Source organism: Bombina bombina, chromosome 4 (assembly GCF_027579735.1).
Source record: "Bombina bombina isolate aBomBom1 chromosome 4, aBomBom1.pri, whole genome shotgun sequence".
Lineage (NCBI taxonomy): Eukaryota > Metazoa > Chordata > Amphibia > Anura > Bombinatoridae > Bombina > Bombina bombina.
This window is the reverse complement of record NC_069502.1, coordinates 1,157,862,884-1,157,884,431: the sequence shown is the minus strand read 5'-3', so window position 1 is coordinate 1,157,884,431 and position 21,548 is coordinate 1,157,862,884. Positions and strand designations below refer to the sequence as shown.

Sequence of the window (21,548 nt, the reverse complement as noted above, 5' to 3'; positions counted from 1 at the left end):
CCCAGGAGTGGAAAATTGGGAAGCGGATTTTCTGAGTCGTCAGACATTGCATCCGGGGGAGTGGGAACTCCATCCGGAAATCTTTGCCCAAGTCACTCAGCTGTGGGGCATTCCAGACATGGATCTGATGGCCTCTCGTCAGAACTTCAAAGTTCCTTGCTACGGGTCCAGATCCAGGGATCCCAAGGCGGCTCTAGTGGATGCATTAGTAGCACCTTGGACCTTCAAACTAGCTTATGTGTTCCCGCCGTTTCCTCTCATCCCCAGGCTGGTAGCCAGGATCAATCAGGAGAGGGCGTCGGTGATCTTGATAGCTCCTGCGTGGCCACGCAGGACTTGGTACGCAGATCTGGTGAATATGTCATCGGCTCCTCCTTGGAAGCTACCTTTGAGACGAGACCTTCTTGTTCAGGGTCCGTTCGAACATCCGAATCTGGTTTCACTCCAGCTGACTGCTTGGAGATTGAACGCTTGATCTTATCGAAGCGAGGATTCTCAGATTCTGTTATCGATACTCTTGTTCAGGCCAGAAAGCCTGTAACTAGAAAGATTTACCACAAAATTTGGAAAAAATATATCTGTTGGTGTGAATCTAAAGGATTCCCTTGGGACAAGGTTAAGATTCCTAGGATTCTATCCTTCCTTCAAGAAGGATTGGAAAAAGGATTATCTGCAAGTTCCCTGAAGGGACAGATTTCTGCCTTGTCTGTGTTACTTCACAAAAAGCTGGCCGCTGTGCCAGATGTTCAAGCCTTTGTTCAGGCTCTGGTTAGAATTAAGCCTGTTTACAAACCTTTGACTCCTCCTTGGAGTCTCAATTTAGTTCTTTCAGTTCTTCAGGGGGTTCCGTTTGAACCCTTGCATTCCGTTGATATTAAGTTATTATCTTGGAAAGTTTTGTTTTTAGTTGCAATTTCTTCTGCTAGAAGAGTTTCAGAATTATCTGCTCTGCAGTGTTCTCCTCCTTATCTGGTGTTCCATGCAGATAAGGTGGTTTTACGTACTAAACCTGGTTTTCTTCCAAAAGTTGTTTCTAACAAAAACATTAACCAGGAGATTATCGTACCTTCTCTGGAACGTTTGTTACACAATTTGGATGTTGTTCGCGCTCTAAAATTCTATTTAGATGCTACAAAGGATTTTAGACAAACATCTTCCTTGTTTGTTGTTTATTCCGGTAAAAGGAGAGGTCAAAAAGCAACTTCTACCTCTCTCTCTTTTTGGATTAAAAGCATCATCAGATTGGCTTACGAGACTGCCGGACGGCAGCCTCCCGAAAGAATCACAGCTCATTCCACTAGGGCTGTGGCTTCCACATGGGCCTTCAAGAACGAGGCTTCTGTTGATCAGATATGTAGGGCAGCGACTTGGTCTTCACTGCACACTTTTACCAAATTTTACAAGTTTGATACTTTTGCTTCTTCTGAGGCTATTTTTGGGAGAAAGGTTTTGCAAGCCGTGGTGCCTTCCATTTAGGTGACCTGATTTGCTCCCTCCCTTCATCCGTGTCCTAAAGCTTTGGTATTGGTTCCCACAAGTAAGGATGACGCCGTGGACCGGACACACCTATGTTGGAGAAAACAGAATTTATGTTTACCTGATAAATTACTTTCTCCAACGGTGTGTCCGGTCCACGGCCCGCCCTGGTTTTTTTAATCAGGTCTGATAATTTATTTTCTTTAACTACAGTCACCACGGTACCATATGGTTTCTCCTATGCAAATATTCCTCCTTAACGTCGGTCGAATGACTGGGGTAGGCGGAGCCTAGGAGGGATCATGTGACCAGCTTTGCTGGGCTCTTTGCCATTTCCTGTTGGGGAAGAGAATATCCCACAAGTAAGGATGACGCCGTGGACCGGACACACCGTTGGAGAAAGTAATTTATCAGGTAAACATAAATTCTGTTTTTATATGCTTTCGCACTTTTTTATCACCCCACTTCTTGGCTATTCGTTAAACTGAATTGTGGGTGTGGTGAGGGGTGTATTTATAGGCATTTTGAGGTTTGGGAAACTTTGCCCCTCCTGGTAGGAATGTATATCCCATACGTCACTAGCTCATGGACTCTTGCTAATATGAAAGAAATGAATTTATCAGGTAAGTTCTTACATAAATTATGTTTTTTCCTATACCTAAGAGACTAACTGAAATTATTACTAAGGAGTGGGATAGACCCGGTGTGCCGTTCTCACCCCCTCCGATATTTAGAAAGATGTTTCCAATAGACACCACCACACGGGACTTATGGCAAACGGTCCCTAAGGTGGAGGGAGCAGTTTCTACTTTAGCTAAGCGTACCACTATCCCCGTGGAGGATAGCTGTGCCTTTTCAGATCCAATGGATAAAAAGTTAGAGGGTTACCTTAAGAAAATGTTTGTTCAACAAGGTTTTATATTGCAACCCCTTGCATGCATTGCGCCGGTCACGGCTGCGGCGGCATTCTGGTTTGAGTCTCTGGAAGAGACCATTAGCTCAACTACTCTGGATGAGATTACGGACAAGCTTAGAGTCCTTAAGCTAGCTAATTCATTCATTTCGGAGGCCGTAGTACATTTAACCAAACTTACGGCTAAGAATTCCGGATTCGCCATTCAGGCGCGCAGAGCACTGTGGCTAAAATCCTGGTCAGCTGATGTTACTTCTAAGTCTAAATTACTTAATATACCTTTCAAAAGGCAAACCTTATTTGGGCCCGGTTTGAAAGAAATTATCGCCGACATTACAGGAGGTAAAGGCCACGCCCTGCCTCAAGACAGAGCCAAACCTAAGGCTAGACAGTCTAATTTTCGTTCCTTTCGGAATTTCAAAGCAGGAGCAGCATCAACTGCCTCTGCTCCAAAACAGGAAGGATCTGTTGCTCGCTACAGACAAGGCTGGAGACCTAACCAGTCCTGGAACAAGGGCAAGCAGGCTAGGAAACCTGCTGCTGCCCCTAAAACAGCATGAATTGAGGGCCCCCGATCCGGGATCGGATCTAGTGGGGGGCAGACTTTCTCTCTTCGCCCAGGCTTGGGCAAGAGATGTCCAGGATCCCTGGGCGCTGGAGATAATATCTCAGGGATACCTTCTGGACTTCAAATACTCTCCTCCAAGAGAGAGATTTCATCTGTCAAGGTTGTCAACAAACCAAACAAAGAAAAAGGCGTTTCTACGCTGCGTACAAGAGCTTTTGTTAATGGGAGTAATCCATCCAGTTCCACGGTCGGAACAGGGACAAGGGTTTTACTCAAATCTGTTTGTGGTTCCCAAAAAAGAGGGAACTTTCAGACCAATCCTGGATTTAAAGATCCTAAACAAATTCCTAAGAGTTCCATCGTTCAAAATGGAGACTATTCGGACAATTTTACCCATGATCCAAAAGGGTCAGTACATGACCACTGTGGATTTAAAGGATGCTTACCTTCACATACCGATTCATAAAGATCATTACCGGTATCTAAGGTTTGCCTTCCTAGACAGGCATTACCAGTTTGTAGCTCTTCCATTCGGATTGGCTACAGCTCCAAGAATCTTCACAAAGGTTCTGGGTGCTCTTCTGGCGGTACTAAGACCGCGAGGAATTTCGGTAGCTCCGTACCTAGACGACATTCTGATACAAGCTTCAAGCTTTCAAACTGCCAAGTCTCATACAGAGTTAGTACTGGCATTTCTAAGGTCGCATGGATGGAAGGTGAATGAAAAGAAGAGTTCTCTCTTCCCACTCACAAAAGTTCCCTTCCTGGGGACTCTTATAGATTCTGTAGAAATGAAGATTTACCTGACAGAAGACAGGTTAACAAGACTTCAAAGTGCATGCCGCGTCCTTCATTCCATTCAACACCCGTCAGTGGCTCAATGCATGGAGGTAATCGGCTTAATGGTAGCAGCAATGGACATAGTACCCTTTGCACGCCTACACCTCAGACCACTGCAATTGTGCATGCTAAGTCAGTGGAATGGGGATTACTCAGACTTGTCCCCTTCTCTGAATCTGGATCAGGAGACCAGAAATTCTCTTCTATGGTGGCTTTCTCGGCCACATCTGTCCAGGGGGATGCCATTCAGCAGGCCAGACTGGACAATTGTAACAACAGACGCCAGCCTTCTAGGTTGGGGTGCCGTCTGGAATTCTCTGAAGGCTCAGGGACAATGGAGTCAGGAGGAGAGTCTCCTACCAATAAACATTCTGGAATTGAGAGCAGTTCTCAATGCCCTCCTGGCTTGGCCCCAGTTGACAACTCGGGGGTTCATCAAGTTTCAATCGGACAACATCACGACTGTAGCTTACATCAACCATCAGGGAGGGACAAGAAGCTCCCTAGCAATGATGGAAGTATCAAAGATAATTCGCTGGGCAGAGTCTCACTCTTGCCACTTGTCAGCAATCCACATCCCGGGAGTGGAGAACTGGGAGGCGGATTTTTTAAGTCGTCAGTGGGAACTTCATCCGGAGGTCTTTGCCCAAATACTTCGTCATTGGGGCAAACCAGAGATAGATCTCATGGCGTCTCGACAGAACGCCAAGCTTCCTCGTTACGGGTCCAGATCCAGGGATCCAGGAGCAGTCCTGATAGATGCCTTGACAGCACCTTGGACCTTCAGGATGGCTTATGTGTTTCCACCCTTCCCGATGCTTCCTCGATTGATTGCCAGAATCAAGCAGGAGAGAGCATCAGTTATTCTAATAGCACCTGCATGGCCACGCAGGACTTGGTATGCAGACCTGGTGGACATGTCATCCTGTCCACCTTGGTCTCTACCTCTGAAACAGGACCTTCTGATACAGGGTCCTTTCAAACATCAAAATCTAACTTCTCTGAAGCTGACTGCTTGGAAATTGAACGCTTGATTTTATCAAAACGTGGTTTTTCTGAGTCAGTTATTGATACCTTAATACAGGCTAGGAAGCCTGTTACCAGAAAGATTTACCATAAGATATGGCGTAAATACCTATATTGGTGCGAATCCAAAGGTTACTCTTGGAGTAAGGTTAGGATTCCTAGGATATTGTCTTTTCTACAAGAAGGTTTAGAAAAGGGTTTATCTGCTAGTTCCTTAAAGGGACAGATCTCAGCTCTGTCCATTCTGTTGCACAAACGTCTGTCAGAAGTTCCAGACGTTCAGGCTTTTTGTCAGGCTTTGGCCAGGATTAAGCCTGTGTTTAAAACTGTTGCTCCGCCATGGAGTTTAAACCTTGTTCTTAACGTTTTTACAGGGCGTTCCGTTTGAACCCCTTCATTCCATTGATATAAAGTTGTTATCTTGGAAAGTTCTATTTTTAATGGCTATTTCCTCGGCTCGAAGAGTCTCTGAGTTATCAGCCTTACATTGTGATTCTCCTTATTTGATTTTTCATTCGGATAAGGTAGTTCTGCGTACTAAACCTGGGTTCTTACCTAAGGTAGTCACTAACAGGAATATCAATCAAGAGATTGTTGTTCCTTCCTTGTGTCCAAATCCTTCTTCAAAGAAGGAACGTCTTCTGCACAATCTGGATGTAGTTCGTGCCCTAAAATTTTACTTACAGGCAACTAAAGAATTTCGACAAACGTCTTCCCTGTTTGTCGTTTACTCTGGTCAGAGGAGAGGCCAAAAAGCTTCTGCTACCTCTCTCTCTTTTTGGCTTCGTAGCATAATTCGTTTAGCTTATGAGACTGCTGGACAGCAGCCTCCTGAAAGAATTACAGCTCATTCCACTAGAGCTGTGGCTTCCACTTGGGCCTTTAAGAATGAGGCCTCTGTTGAACAGATTTGCAAGGCTGCAACTTGGTCTTCACTTCATACTTTTTCCAAATTTTACAAATTTGACACTTTTGCTTCTTCGGAGGCTGTTTTTGGGAGAAAGGTTCTTCAGGCAGTGGTTCCTTCTGTATAAAGAGCCTGCCTATCCCTCCCGTCATCCGTGTACTTTTGCTTTGGTATTGGTATCCCAGAAGTAATGATGACCCGTGGACTGATCACACTTAACAGGAGAAAACATAATTTATGCTTACCTGATAAATTCCTTTCTCCTGTAGTGTGATCAGTCCACGGCCCGCCCTGTTTTTTTGCGGCAGGTAAATATTTTTTAAATTATACTCCAGTCACCACTACACCCTTGGCTTCTCCTTTCTCGTTGGTCCTTGGTCGAATGACTGGGAGTGACGTAGAGGGGAGGAGCTATATGCAGCTCTGCTGGGTGAATCCTCTTGCACTTCCTGTTGGGGAGGAGTAATATCCCAGAAGTAATGATGACCCGTGGACTGATCACACTACAGGAGAAAGGAATTTATCAGGTAAGCATAAATTATATATATTATATATATATATATATATATATATATATATACAGATATATATTATATATATATATATGTGTGTGTTTATATATATATATATATATATATATATATATATATATATATATATATATATATATATATATATATATATATATATATAAATAATGTGTGTGTGTATGTATATATATGTGTGTGTGTGTGTGTGTGTGTGTGTATATGTATGTATGTATATATATATATATATATATATATATATTAGGGTTGCACCGATACCATTTTTTTTATGACCGAGTACAAGTACCGATACTTGTTTTCAAATACTCGCCGATACCAATTACCAATACTTTTTTTTTTTAATGTCATGTGACAGTTTACCAAGCACAATACAGATTATTTAAGATTCCTTCTTTATAATTATAAAGGACTGAAATTCAAAAGACATTATGAAATAATAAAACAGTTTTATTTGTCACAAAGTTCACTGAACATGTTTATAAATAAAAAATATTACAATAAAATATTACATTTAAAAGCGGTGATTCAATTGGGTTGTAGGGCTGTTGTATAACATCAATCTGACATTTGTATGGAGGTTCGACTCTAAGTTGAACAGTCTTTCACTTTCCACACTACTGCATGGGGCAGAAAGATATATTTTCGGGCCATTTTAGCCAGAGCTGGAAATCTGTTTATTAACTGCCCAGTACTTCAGGGGTTTGTCTGAACGAGGTACAGTGATCTCTACTACAATAATACAAATAACAGCAATTTGTATTGGCAGAACAGTAGTAAACAATGTTTTAGTTTAGTCTCCACTCCAGTTTAAAATGAAATGGGAACATGCAGTTTGAAAAAAACGTCACAAGATAGCATATGGGTAGGAAGTGGAGGTATCGGTTTAAGTATCGGTGCATTTGCACGAGTACAAGTACTCATGCAAATACTTGGGGGAGAGAGAGAGAGACGAACAGTGTGGAAGAAGGGCACTCCCAGGGTTTGTATAGAGAATATATATTTATTCTTAGAACATTAATTAAGACAGGACTTTTGCGTTCACAGACGAGGATGCAGCTCGCATTCTAAGTCTATGTGAGTCTGAGAATGTCGAGGAGGGACCCATTAATGTATACTACAAAATTCTGAACCTCAAAAGGAAAGAGATTGACTATCTGTTACATGCTAACTACCTGACCGACTACTATAAAAGGAAGCTCATTCCACGAGGAGTGAAGAATTCTCCCACAATAGGCCGCAGCAATAATGAATTTTGTAGAAAATGGTGTCACATTGCGAACAAGTGCTCCCTGGATTGGATTCTACTAGTTATAGAAGAAGTGACCAGGTTAAAAAAACTAATAATTGATGATGTTCAAGTGATTGAAAATTCGAAGATGTCTATTCTCAGACATGATACCAGTGATGATTGGATCAACAAATTAAGTATCCAAGTGGACAAATACAAGAAGGACCTTATCAGTTTCAAAAACAAAAAATTGAATTCTGTGGAAATTGATTACAGGGAACGCAATGTATACCAATGGCTGTCAGGCAAGACCACATCATATAGACGCAGGAGAGATGACAAGAGGCGCACTCCCCTTGCCAACACCATCGATACCAGTGGAGGGGACTCCAGTGGCTCTGGCCGAGCAGATGGGGGACACAATAGACATCCACAACCAGATAAAATCCTTACTAGGTCATAGAGAAAACCTCCCATGGTTCCAAAAAACTCAAACCCACCAGGAGGAGACGCAGGCCCGCTAACAGACGTGGTGGCTGGTGGAAGAAAACCTCCAAAGCTTAGTACTGATACTAGTGTCATCATAAACCTCAGTAGCAGAATGCTTGACAAAGTTGAAATTGATCTATTGGCCAAGGGTTTGAATTTTGTCCCCACTCCACGGGTGGACACATTTGACTACCTGGTGGACCTTCATAAATTACAGAGAACACTAAAATTGAGAGATTTCTTCAAAAACTCTACTTCGGAACCCCCAAGACTGGTAGTGTCTAAAAAATCAACTTTCGAACCGAAATTGACACATTCAACTATTAAGACCTTTACAAAGATTTGTTCCAAGGAAATTGAATCCGTATGTCACACCAACCCAAAAACCCGCACAAATTTTAACAAAGAACAATGGCAAGCTCTCGGGCGCCTCCAAAAAGATGACTCTATTGTCATTCGCCCTGCTGATAAAGGCGGGGCGATTGTGGTCCTAGATTACATCTACTATCGTAACGAATTGCTTCAACAGCTAGAGGATGGAATAACATACAGAAAACTCGCACAACCCTACCGCTTCCTTCAAGAAGAAGTTAGATGACAGCCTGATGTATGCTCTAAACTGTGACCACATCGATCAGAGTGTGTACAATGTCTTGATTACCGAATATCCAGTGCATCCCATTGTATACACGATTCCCAAAATACATAAAGACCAAGTTCATCCACCTGGGCGTCCCATAGTCTCTGCCGAGGGCTCCCTCTTTCAAAATCTAGCCAAGTTTATCGACTTCTATCTGCAGGATCTTGTGAAGACCACTGAGGCATTTCCGTTGGATTCTATACAACTTATACAAATACTACAAGATCGGGTTTTTCCCAAAGACTGCATCCTTGTGACACTAGATGTCAACAGCCTTTATACCATTATTCCCCACCAGTTAGGTATTGAGGCCACCAGACAAGCTCTCATTGCAAGTCCATCAAATGATGGTCCACCAATTGAAATCCTCCTAGAATGGTTGTTACTCTGTCTCCAAGATAATTACTTCCGGTTTGAGGAAACCTTTTACCTCCAGCTGGTGGGGACCGCCATGGGTTCCAGCATGGCCCCTTCATATGCCAACTTATTTATGGCCTGGTTTGAGGGTGTACATATCTTCAAGGACAGAAACCCCAATGTTCTGTTATACCGCAGGTATATCGATGATTTGTTGGTCATATGGGGGGCTCAGAAACTTAACTTACAACTTGGATACAACATCTGAACATGGCAGAAGAATCCATCACCCTCAAAAGCGAATAGGACTTCCAGAAAATTCAGTTTTTGGATTTATGTATATACAGGTGTTATGCTGACCAAGGTTGTCTTTTACGGACAACTCTTTACTCAAAACCCACGGATGGTAACACCCTCCTCTTAAACAGTAGTTACCATCCTACACAACTAAAACGTGGTATTATCAAATCACAGTTTATGAGAGTATTACGTAACACTTCAGAACCTGACCAGAGGGAAATCCAGGTGGAATCCATGAGGAAGAGGTTCCTTGAATGGGGTTACAGTCGTAAGATGATATCTGAGCTGGAAGAGACAAAGCCCTCCATTAACTTTATCACCAGTTACACACCAGCCACTAGACTGGTCGCGGGTGTCATTAGGGCTAACTGGCATCTGATTAACAAGGATCGCACACTACCATTTGTCAATACCCCACCTCCTAGAGTGGTTCACAAAAGTGGCTCCAGTTTAAAGACACTGCTTATGCACACTGACCAATGGCGCAGAAATAGAACCTGGCTGGCTCCAACCAAGACCGGCTGCTACAAGTGTGGCAGCTGTGTCACGTGTAATTCACTCATCACTGGCCAAAGATTCCATCATCCTGGATCAACAAAAACGTATACAATTAGGCACAGACTCACATGTACGTCTCAGTACGTTGTGTATCTGTTGTCATGTCCATGTGTCCTCTACTACATCGGAAAGACCAGCACCACATTTAGAGAAAGACTGGCCAACCATAAAAGTGCCTTACGAGCCACATTCAAGGATGGCAAAGCAGATCAACCTGTGCCCAGACATTTTCTGGAACATAAGCATCCCATCGCCACTCTCCGTGCCATGTTGATTGACACAGTGGTACCTCTGAAGAGAGGTGGTGATCGCAACCAGGAACTACTAAAATGTGAAGCCAGATGGATATATAGATTAAATACTTTGAGCCCAAATGGTCTTAATGCTCACCTGGACTTCTCTATATTTTTTGAGCTATAAATGCCTGCTTGCTTCTTTGTTTTTTCCTCCTTTTTTCATTAGGTCACCAATTCCATGATGTAAGATGTCCTTCCAACATCTCCATTTCATATGTGGCCCAATGCTCATTTGATGTCTATTCTATATTTATAGTCTCCCTGTATTTTTCTTATTTTTCATATTTTTTAGGGTTGCTTTCTGTTCACTCAATTTCGTTTAATTATATGATTGATCCTATGTTTTCTCTCTGTTGGTGTATGTGTGTATCTTTTGGAGCTTGGGCTGTATATCACCATTACATACAATTCATACATTATCGATAGTAGTTTTGCAGTCTGCTCGTGCAGTTGTCACTGTTTCTCTCAAATGTGAGGTACACTCCCTGGATGTATATATAGAAGTCATTTGTTGCTTGGCTACTCGTATTTGACTACTTGTGCCGTACGTGGCCCCTACTATTTTGTTTTTAGTGTATGTTCTGCGCCTAGGATCTTCTATGGTCCCCTTTAAACATCTTCTACAGGGACTGTCCCACATTATATATGGATTTAATCTCTTGGACTTTCACACCTAAGTTTAGTTGTGTGGCCCTTTGCCCTAGAACATTCTGTGTTTATTAAAGACACCGCATCTGATTGCTGTATATCAGTATGGCTGTGAGTGCCCTTCTAAGTTATACAGCTCGTTGTGGGTTAAATCCCTGTGTTTATACTTGACGTATTTGCGGTTTCTGACTGACCCGTGTTATCTGCAGTACCCTCGTAGCGCTATTTCTCTATGTCCTTCTTGGACATACACGCATCCAGCGCTCTGATATGGTTAGGTGAGTTCAGTTTGTTAACGGTGGATCTATTTGTGGCTGTTTGGCGTGTTTTGGGGTGGATATGATGTTATACGATAATTCTTTTACAGGATTGCTTCCCGTACCATCTGCCTTTATATGTGGACTATGTGTTTTCTTTTTGTCATTATGCATAGCGGTGCTCCGCTCCCCTGCAGTATGTGTTATTAGGTGTTTCATTCGGGGGTAAACAACTGATTGGTTGCCATAGTTACGGGAGGTGTTGGCTGCTCTCACCCTATCAGGGACTGATTGTCTTTATGGCTCCCCCTATTTAAGGCGGTACCCGGTAGCCATCCTCATTCACTTGTTTGGATCTATGATTACTGCCACTCGGCAGTTTAAGGTACTGTAAACGATGTTTTTAGCTCATTTTCTTAGAATTATAAGGCTCTGACTTGTGCTATTGCTGTACTCGCACTAGCGTGACAGGTTATATATACTGCTATGGGCTTTTAGTATGTTTCGTATACCTTTGAGCTAAATGTAGTTTGGTGCTGTTTATATAGTGACTCCCCTATAATTGTTGAACTCCCTTGCTTGATTTTATTGTTTCACCTTGGGGCCCTAGTATGTGTGATTTGTTTGCACTTTTATTCACAATATTGCTTTGGCTATGCTCTGCCGGTAAGTGTTTACACACACTATTTTTGCATTTCTATTAAGTTCTATGCCCTGCCATTATCTGTTTTACGTGTTTTGCTGATCACACTGCAGGCGTTCCACGCGTTGGCCATTGTTTTTGTACTTCCTTGGGTTATATGTTGGATCGTAACTTTGTTTTGATGTTAAATTATACTCTTTTCACTTTTTCTTAGTCCTAGTCTGGGTCTTATTTTACGTCTGTGTCTTCATTTATCCAGTATTGCTTTAAACATTCTCACATGAGCCTGTTGAGCGGGTTATAACGCACTGCTTTGGGATTCATACTGATACATAGTAGATTTCTGAGTGTGACATTTCTTTTTCTTATGTATTTTGGTTTTCGTTGTCATTGATTCCGGCTGTATACCATAACACCATTCTGTTTTGCTTTGTTGCCTTGTATGCCCACGGATTGCTCTCTGGTATTCTTATCCCATAGTTGTTCTTTGATATCCTTTGTTGAAGGTTGTTAGAACTCAGACCGCACAGTCTATTTAGACGTTGTTGTTCTTGTTTTCTCCACTGTAACATATTATCTGTATCTGCCTTTGCTCCTTTATCCTGCATGCCCTTGGTTTGTTCTTTGGGTATCCTTTGTTGAAGGTTGGATTATTCCCATTACAGACTGCAGAGTCTGTTTTTTAATTTTATTGGTGATGGTGATATAGGTAGTTTGTGTCTTGTTGCGTGTTTCTATTATTCTATGTTTCTAGTATTTGTCTATATGTTTGTCTTTCAGATAATACTTGTCCTGATGAAGGCCCAACTGAGGGCCGAAACGTCGACCATGTATTAATGTTCTAAGAATAAAGAAAATATTCTTCTCTATACAAACCCTGAGAGTGCCCTTCTTCCACACTGTTCTCTGACTATCTCTCATAAGGATTGCACCCAGGTTGTGGCTGCCCCACCTGGTTGGAGTGCTGGGCTATATGCTATTTTGACTTTTGAGATATATATATATACACAAGAGTGGTGGAGGTGGGGGAAGAGAGGGAGAACAAAAGGGGTGGTGAAAGAATACTCCTGGATGGGTTCTTTCACCATCCTGCCTTTTTCGAAATGGCAGGGTGGTGAAAGAATCCACCTTGATGGAGCGTAAGCCGCATCCAGGTGGATTCTGAAAATGTCAGGGTGGTTCCGTCAACACAATAGACTGCCCTTTCGAAAATGGCAGGGTGGTTTGGTAGTTCTGTCACCACAATAGACTGCCCTCTGGGCAGGCTTTCCCACTAGTTAGATAATAAAAGTACATTGGAAAGTTGTTTGAAATTGTTTGCTCTTTCAGAATCATGAAGGAAAAATTTTGGGTTTAATGTCACTTTTAACAATCAATGTGCTTTTTAAAAACGTATTTGACCCTTGACATGACATGAAGATTAATTTTCTATTAGTGGTTTATGGTATTAAAAGGAACTTGTCATAATGTAACATTTTCATTGCTCATATAGAGCAACGCTTCTTAAACTGCGAGTAATGTATTGTGTGCACGAGGGGTCCCTGGTACAACGGTAGGCTAAGTTGCAGTTACTAAACAAGCGGCAGCAGTGAAGCAATAAGGCAGAAAGGGATCAGAGTTTACAGTTTACCTGCGCTTGTTCTTCAAGTGTGTGTTAAATACAACCTTGTTCATAAGGGAAAATGAAATGTATTAAAGGGATATAAAACCCAAAATGTATCTTTCAAGATTCAGACCGAGCATGTGATTTTATACAACTCTCTAATTTACTTCTATTATCATTTTTTATTTGTACTTTTTGGTATCTTTTGTTGAAAAGATGTATGCTTGGGAGCCGGCTCATTTCTGGAGCACTATATGGCAGTTTTGCAAGAGCAGTAGATGGCAGCGCTATTTCCTGCCATTTAGTGCTCCAAACGCCTACTTTGGTATCTCTTCAACACAGAATACCATGGAAACGACTCAAATTTGGTAATAGAAGTAAATTGGAAACTTTTAAAATGTTATGCTCTGTCTGAATCACAAAAGAACATTTTTGGGTTTCGTAGCCCTTTAATATTATGGGCCACTTGGGCTATGTATGTGTGTTGTGAAGTTCATGTAGGAGTAACTTTTTCTGTATTTTGCTTAATGTGAGGTCGGCACATACATTTTAGTCACTTTGCTAAAACCTGAAAAGGCCAACTTTTGTGTGCACATTGCTCAAAAAGAATGAGAAGTAACATTTGTGTGCGCGGGCGTTGCTCATTGTCACACGTGTGGGAGAAGCCTACACAGAAGGTAAATGGAGTTATATAAAAAGTGTTATTGATTAGCGATGGCTGCGAAAGGGCAATTTATTTAGTTTTGCTAATAATCCTCTCACTTGTGTGATATGTTTTAAGTCTTTTCAATTTACTTTGTTCTTTTCTCATATATCTTGGTAGGCTCAAGGGCAGCAGGGCATTAGTGGGAGCTAGCTGATTAGTGGCTACACGCACATCACTTGACATTGGCTCCCAGTAGTGCAATTGCTGCACTGGAGCTGACTTTGCAAGAGTTAAGCACATAGTTTTGTAAGTAACCAATAGCACATAACATTACAGCATTTTCTCTTTGCATTTTTATGTCTCAAAGTTTAAAACCATAAATTCTTCTTCATGTGAAATCTGATGAAAACGGCTGTGTAAAACAATTTTTTTTTTTTTATTTTAGTTTTAATTGTTTGTTTTTTCTCTCCATTTATTGCATGTTGTAGGTGGTGATAAACTGTGCCATCCCTAAAGGCCTGAAATATAATCAAGCTACTCAGACCTTTCACCAGTGGCGAGATGCAAGACAAGTTTACGGCCTCAATTTTGGGAGCAAGGAGGATGCCAATGTCTTTGCCAGCGCCATGATGCATGCCTTAGAAGTGCTGAACTCACAGGAATCTGGTAAGGATATTTTATAGCTTTCGGACTGTAATGTCCTTATAATGAAAATCAGGTTTGGGTTCCTATTTAACGGTAACTGTTCCTTTATTTTTAAATGTCAGGGTCTGTTTGAGTTCATACATAGCTGGATAAGCAAATATTAAATAGCTATTGTACCCTAAAAATATATTGTCATTTGATTGGTAAAGTGGCAAAAAAATGGAAGTAAAAGCTGGTTAAATGTATATTGGTCTTTTTTTTTGTACTCCCTTGTAATACTCACTGGCTGAAAAAGACAACTGTCCCTGCAAGTATGTAAATAAATGGTTTATTCAGGGCAGTAATGAAGCAAAGACATCATATTGACTGCATTATCTCTTTTAAAGTAGAGTGTGTAGAGAAGCCAGTGATAAGGGGAGGCAGTACTAAAGAGTCACATATGTTCTAAGTACTCAAAGGGCCATGCCATTCTCTTAAAGTAGTAGATTGCTGTTGTATTGTATTATTGTAAGAGAGATCACTGTACCTCGTTCAGACAAACCCCTGAAGTACTGAGCAGTTAATAAACTGAGATTTCCAGCTCTGGCTAAAATGGCCCAAAATTATCTTTCTGCTCCATGCAGTAGTGTGAAAGACTGTTCAGATTAGCGTCAAACATCCTTACTGATAAAAGAAACAGACTTATAGCTGAACATACAGAGATGCTTCTGTTCCTTAAAAAGAACTTGCTACTAACTTTTGAAAAAATATTATAATTGCTAGATTACCTGTTATACTGCTAGTTCTTATCTTGCACAATTATGCTCAAAACATACTGTACTCTGAGGATCATCCTTAGCTTATATAATTGCAGGAAGAGTGTTCATAGAAAAATTATGTTAATTCCTATGAACACACATCTTATAAAAATAATAATAGGACTAGATTTAGATTACATTTGATATGTAAGTTTTACCAATGCTCTGTTCACATTTCCAACTCAATAGACTTTAATAGACTTGGATCGTGAATGGTTTACAGATGGCCCTGGTCTTTAGTGCAACTATTCCAATCAGTGTAGATATCTCTACCAAATAAAGGAAAAAGGGCTTGACGGATGTATTATAGCCAAATGTTATATGTGCAGTATACTCGTATATTTTGGGTTGTCGGCCGAACTGGAGCTGAGTTGGAGACACATTTATCTTGTTGTTTAAATTTCAACCAAGACTAGGATAAAATAAAAGCTCCAATGAGGGTAAAGTAAGTCACATTGTAATATATTAATTAGTAACTTACTCCAGTAAAAACCGGATTCCAGCGATGTCACAGCAACAAAGAAAAAACAAGACACTATGTGTCTAATATAAAACGAACAAAGCTTTATTATTAAGCTCAGCTCAACGCATTTCAATGTTAAAACATCTTTCTTAAGAGCAAGTTAAAAACTGGTAGTTTGCAACTACCATTGTAGAGTATTGTTTCTTTGCCATTTGTGCAAGATTATTGTGTATAAGATCGTATCATAATCTGTACTTTTTTTTTTTTTTAATAGAGTTGGACATGAAATGAGAGCATTGGTAAAGCTTACCAGTCAAATGTAAGCTAGCTCATAGTGTTGTTCCCCATGTTTAAACAGTGCACTGGTATATTTCATTACTTCATTGCACTTTTTGTTGGTTGTGATATTACATTTGTTATTTATTGTTGTTGTTATGAATATATTTTAATGTAATATTTTTATTTATAACCGTGTTCTGTGAAATGTCTTTGCGTTTTTTCAACTTTGTGCCAACAAGCAAATAAAACTTATTATTTCATAATGTCTTTTGAGTTACAGTTCTTCATAGTTATAAAGAAGCTATCCTAAATCATTAGTCTGTATTGTGCTTGGGACACTGTCACTTGACATTAAAAAAAGTATTGGTAATTGGTATTGGCGCGTAAGTATTGGTGCAACCCTACTAACATCTGCCTCCAATCATACTCAATACCTTTATAGATAGGATGACACCTGAATATCAGGAAAAAGCTGATCAAGCTCTTGCAAAACCAATATATTCTTCTGCAATCGTTTACCTAATCAGATTCTTGTCATAGGGAAGCATAGGGCCTGGAGGTGTTAGAAATATCTTTTTTTTAAGGCCGAACAAAAATTCTCTGAGCCTTTTCATTAATTTTGCAGAATAATTAAAAAAAAAAAAAAAAAAAAAAAATTGTCTATAATTTTCGTACTCTGCAGTGGGGAGTTTTTATATGCAGGTAGTATCATGACTTTTGTCTGGAAGTGCAAACATTTGATCATAACCTGCCTGGGAGATGCAGAGTCTCGCGTTTCTGGCTGTTCAGTTCCCACCCTTTGAGCTCTTTCTACACTACCCTTAGGTGAATATCTGCTCTACAAAAACAATGAGATCAGCAGTTTTGACTGATTCAGGGAGGCGTAGTAGGCGCAAGTTATTACCCTATAATCTGTTTCCAGATCCTTAAAGGGACAGTATACACTCATTTCTCCAACATAGGTGTGTCCGGTCCACGGCGTCATCCTTACTTGTGGGATATTCTCTTCCCCAACAGGAAATGGCAAAGAGCCCAGCAAAGCTGGTCACATGATCCCTCCTAGGCTCCGCCTACCCCAGTCATTCTCTTTGCCGTTGTACAGGCAACATCTCCACGGAGATGGCTTAGAGTTTTTTAGTGTTTAACTGTAGTTTTTATTATTCAATCAAGAGTTTGTTATTTTAAAATAGTGCTGGTATGTACTATTTACTCAGAAACAGAAAAGAGATGAAGATTTCTGTTTGTATGAGGAAAATGATTTTAGCACCGTAACTAAAATCCATGGCTGTTCCACACAGGACTGTTGAGAGCAATTAACTTCAGTTGGGGGAACAGTGTGCAGTCTCTTACTGCTTGAGGTATGACACATTCTAACAAGACGATGTAATGCTGGAAGCTGTCATTTTCCCTATGGGATCCGGTAAGCCATGTTTATTAAGATAGTAAATAAGGGCTTCACAAGGGCTTATGAAGACTGTAGACTTTTTCTGGGCTAAATCGATTCATTATTAACACATATTTAGCCTTGAGGAATCATTTATTCTGGGTATTTTGATATGATTATATCGGCAGGCACTGTTTTTGACACCTTATTCTTTAGGGGCTTTCCCTAATCATAGTCAGAGCCTCATTTTCGCGCCGGTATGGCGCACTTGTTTTTGAGGACAGCATGGCATGCAGCTGCATGTGTGTGGAGCTCTGATACATAGAAAAGTCTTTCTGAAGGCATCATTTGGTATCGTATTCCCCTTTGGGCTTGGTTGGGTCTCAGCAAAGCAGATTCCAGGGACTGTAAAGGGGTTAAATATAAAAACGGCTCCGGTTCCGTTATTTTAAGGGTTAAAGCTTCCAAATTTGGTGTGCAATACTTTTAAGGCTTTAAGACACTGTGGTGAAATTTTGGTGAATTTTGAACAATTCCTTCATACTTTTTCGCAATTGCAGTAATAAAGTGTGTTTAGTTTAAAATTTAAAGTGACAGTAACGGTTTTATTTTAAAACGTTTTTTGTGCTTTGTTATCAAGTTTATGCCTGTTTAACATGTCTGAACTACCAGATAGATTGTGTTCTGACTGTGGGGAAACCAAGGTTCCTTCTCATTTAACTATATGTATTTTATGTCATAAAAAAATTTAGTAAAAATGATGCCCAAGATGATTCCTCAAGTGAGGGGAGTAAGCATGGTACTGCATCATCCCCTCCTTCGTCTACACCAGTCTTGCCCATACAGGAGGCCCCTAGTACATCTAGTGCGCCAATACTCCTTACTATGCAACATTTAACGGCTGTAATGGATAATTCTATCATAAACATTTTAGCCAATATGCCCGCTTATCAGCGAAAGCGCGACTGCTCTGTTTTAGAAAATTCTGTAGAGCATGAGAACGCTGATGATATGGTTTCTGAAGGGCCCCTACACCAGTCTGAGGGGGCCAGGGAGGTTTTGTCTGAGGGAGAAATTTCAGATTCAGGAAACATTTCTCAACAAGCTGAACCTGATGTGATTACTTTTAAATTTAAGTTGGAACATCTCCGCGCTCTGCTTAAGGAGGTGTTATCCAATTTGGATGATTGTGATTATCTGGTCATTCCAGAACCACTATGTAAAATGGAAAAGTTCTTAGAGGCCCCGGGGCCCCCCGAAGCTTTTCCTATATCCAAGCGGGTGGCGTACATTGTTAGTAAAGAATGGGACAGGCCCGGTATACCTTTAGTACCTCCCCCCATATTTATAAAATTGTTTTCCTATAGTCGACCCCAGAAAGGACTGATGGCAGACAGTCCCCAAGGTCGAGGGGGCGGTTTCTACTCTACACAAGCGCGCCACTATACCCATAGAAGATAGTTGTGCTTTCCAAGATCCTATGGATAAAAAATTAGGTCTGCTAAAGATGTTTGTTCAGCAAGGTTCCCTTCTACAACCAATTGCATGCATTGTCCCTGTCACTGCAGCCGCGTGTTTCTAGTTTGATGAGCTAGGAAAGGCGATTATTAGTAATTCTTCTTCTTATGAGGAGATTATGGACAGAATTCGTGCTCTTAATTGGCTAATTCTTTCACCCTAGACGCCACCTTGCAATTGGCTAGGTTAGCGGCGAAAAAATTCTGGGTTTGCTATTGTGGCGCAGAGCGCTTTGGTTAAAATCTTGGGCAGCGGATGCGTCTTCCAAGAACAAATTGCTTGACATTCCTTTCAAGGGGAAAACACTCTTTGGCCCTGACTTGAAAGAGATTATCTCTGATATCACTGGGGGCAAGGGCCACGCCCTTCCTCAGGATAGGTCTTTTCAAGACCAAAAATAAACCTAAGTTTCGTCCCTTTCGCAGAAACGGATCAGCCCCAAGGGCTACGTCCTCTAAGCAGGAAGGTAATACTTCTCAAGCCTATCCAGCCTGGAGACCTATGCAAGGCTGGAACAAAGGAAAGCAGGCCAGGAAACCTGCCACTGCTACCAAGACAGCATGAAATGCGGGCCCCCGATCCGGGACCGGATCTGGTGGGGGGCAGACTCTCTCTCTTCGCTCAGGCTGGGGCAAGAGATGTTCTGGATCATTGGGCGTTAGAAATAGTCTCCCAAGGTTATTCTCTGGGGTTCAAGGGGCTTCCTCCAAGGGGGAGGTTCCACAGGTCTCAGTTGTCTTCAGACCACATAAGAAGACAGGCATTCTTACATTGGGTAGAAGACCTGCTAAAAATGGGAGTGATTCATCCTGTTCCATTAGGAGAACAAGGGATGGGGTTCTACTCCAATCTGTTCATAGTTCCCAAAAAAGAGGGAACGTTCAGACCAATCTTAGATCTCAAGATCTTGAACAAGTTTCTCAAGGTTCCATCGTTCAAGATGGAAACCATTCGAACACTTCTTCCTTCCATCCAGGAAGGTCAATTCATGACCAAGGTGGATTCAAGGATTTTCTCATAGGTACTAGGGTCCCTTCTGGCGGTGCTAAGACCAAGGGGCATTGCTGTAGTACCTTACTTGGACGACATTCTGATTCGAGCGTCGTCCCTTCCTCAAGTAAAGGCTCACACGGACATTGTCCTGGCCTTTCTCAGATCTCACGGATGGAAAGTGAACGTGGAAAAGAGTTCTCTATCTCCGTCAACGAGGGTTCCCTTCTTGGGAACTATAATAGACTCCTTAGAAATGAGGATTTTTCTGACAGAAGCCAGAAAAACAAAACTTCTAGACTCTTGTCGGATACTTCATTCCGTTCCTCTTCCTTCCATAGCGCAGTGCATGGAAGTGATAGGTTTGATGGTAGCGGCAATGGACATAGTTCCTTTTGTGCGCATTCATCTAAGACCATTACAACTGTTCATGCTCAGTCAGTGGAATGGGGACTATTCAGACTTGTCTCCGAAGATACAAGTAAATCAGAGGACCAGAGACTCTTTCCGTTGGTGGCTGTCCCTGGACAACCTGTCACAAGGGATGACCTTCCGCAGACCAGAGTGGGTCATTGTCACGACCGACGCCAGTCTGATGGGCTGGGGCGCGGTCTGGGGATCCCTGAAAGCTCAGGGTCTTTGGTCTCGGGTAGAATCTCTTCTACCGATAAATATTCTGGAACTGAGAGCGATATTCAATGCTCTCAAAGCTTGGCCTCAGTTAGCGAGGGCCAAGTTCATACATCAACCATCAGGGGGGAACAAGGAGTTCCCTAGCGATGGAAGAAGTGACCAAAATCATTCTATGGGCGGAGTCTCACTCCTGCCACCTGTCTGCTATCCACATCCCAGGAGTGGAAAATTGGGAAGCGGATTTTCTGAGTCGTCAGACATTGCATCCGGGGGAGTGGGAACTCCATCCGGAAATCTTTGCCCAAGTCACTCAACCGTGGGGCATTCCAGACATGGATCTGATGGCCTCTCGTCAGAACTTCAGAGTTCCTTACTACGGGTACAGATCCAGGGATCCCAAGGCGGCTCTAGTGGATGCACTAGTAGCACCTTGGACCTTCAAACTAGCTTATGTGTTCCCGCCGTTTCCTCTCATCCCCAGGCTGGTAGCCAGGATCAATCAGGAGAGGGCGTCGGTGATTTTGATAGCTCCTGCGTGGCCACGCAGGACTTGGTATGCAGATCTGGTGAATATGTCATCGGCTCCACCATGGAAGCTACCTTTGAGACGAGACCTTCTTGTTCTAGGTCCGTTCGACCCACTCCAGCTGACTGCTTGGAGATTGAACGCTTGATCTTATCAAAGCGAGGGTTCTCAGATTCTGTTATTAATACTCTTGTTCAGGCCTGAAAGCCTGTAACCAGAAAAATTACCACATTATTTGGTATATCTGTTGGTGTGAATCTGCAGGATTCCCTTGGGACAAGGTTAAGATTCCTAAGAGTCTATCCTTCCTTCGAGAAGGATTGGAAAAAGGATTATCTGCAAGTTCCTTGATGGGACAGATTTCTGCCTT

General features: G+C 41.7%; 1 protein-coding gene across 1 annotated transcript in view; it reads left to right on the top strand.

Moving 5' to 3' along the window:
- The window catches only part of ENAH (ENAH actin regulator), a gene marked incomplete in the record, with an annotated part of 421,876 nt that overhangs the window by 80,205 nt on the left and 320,123 nt on the right, over nt 1-21,548 (top strand). The window contains 1 exon segment of the mRNA XM_053712606.1: nt 14,432-14,609. Coding sequence (XP_053568581.1) covers nt 14,432-14,609 — 178 coding nt within the window.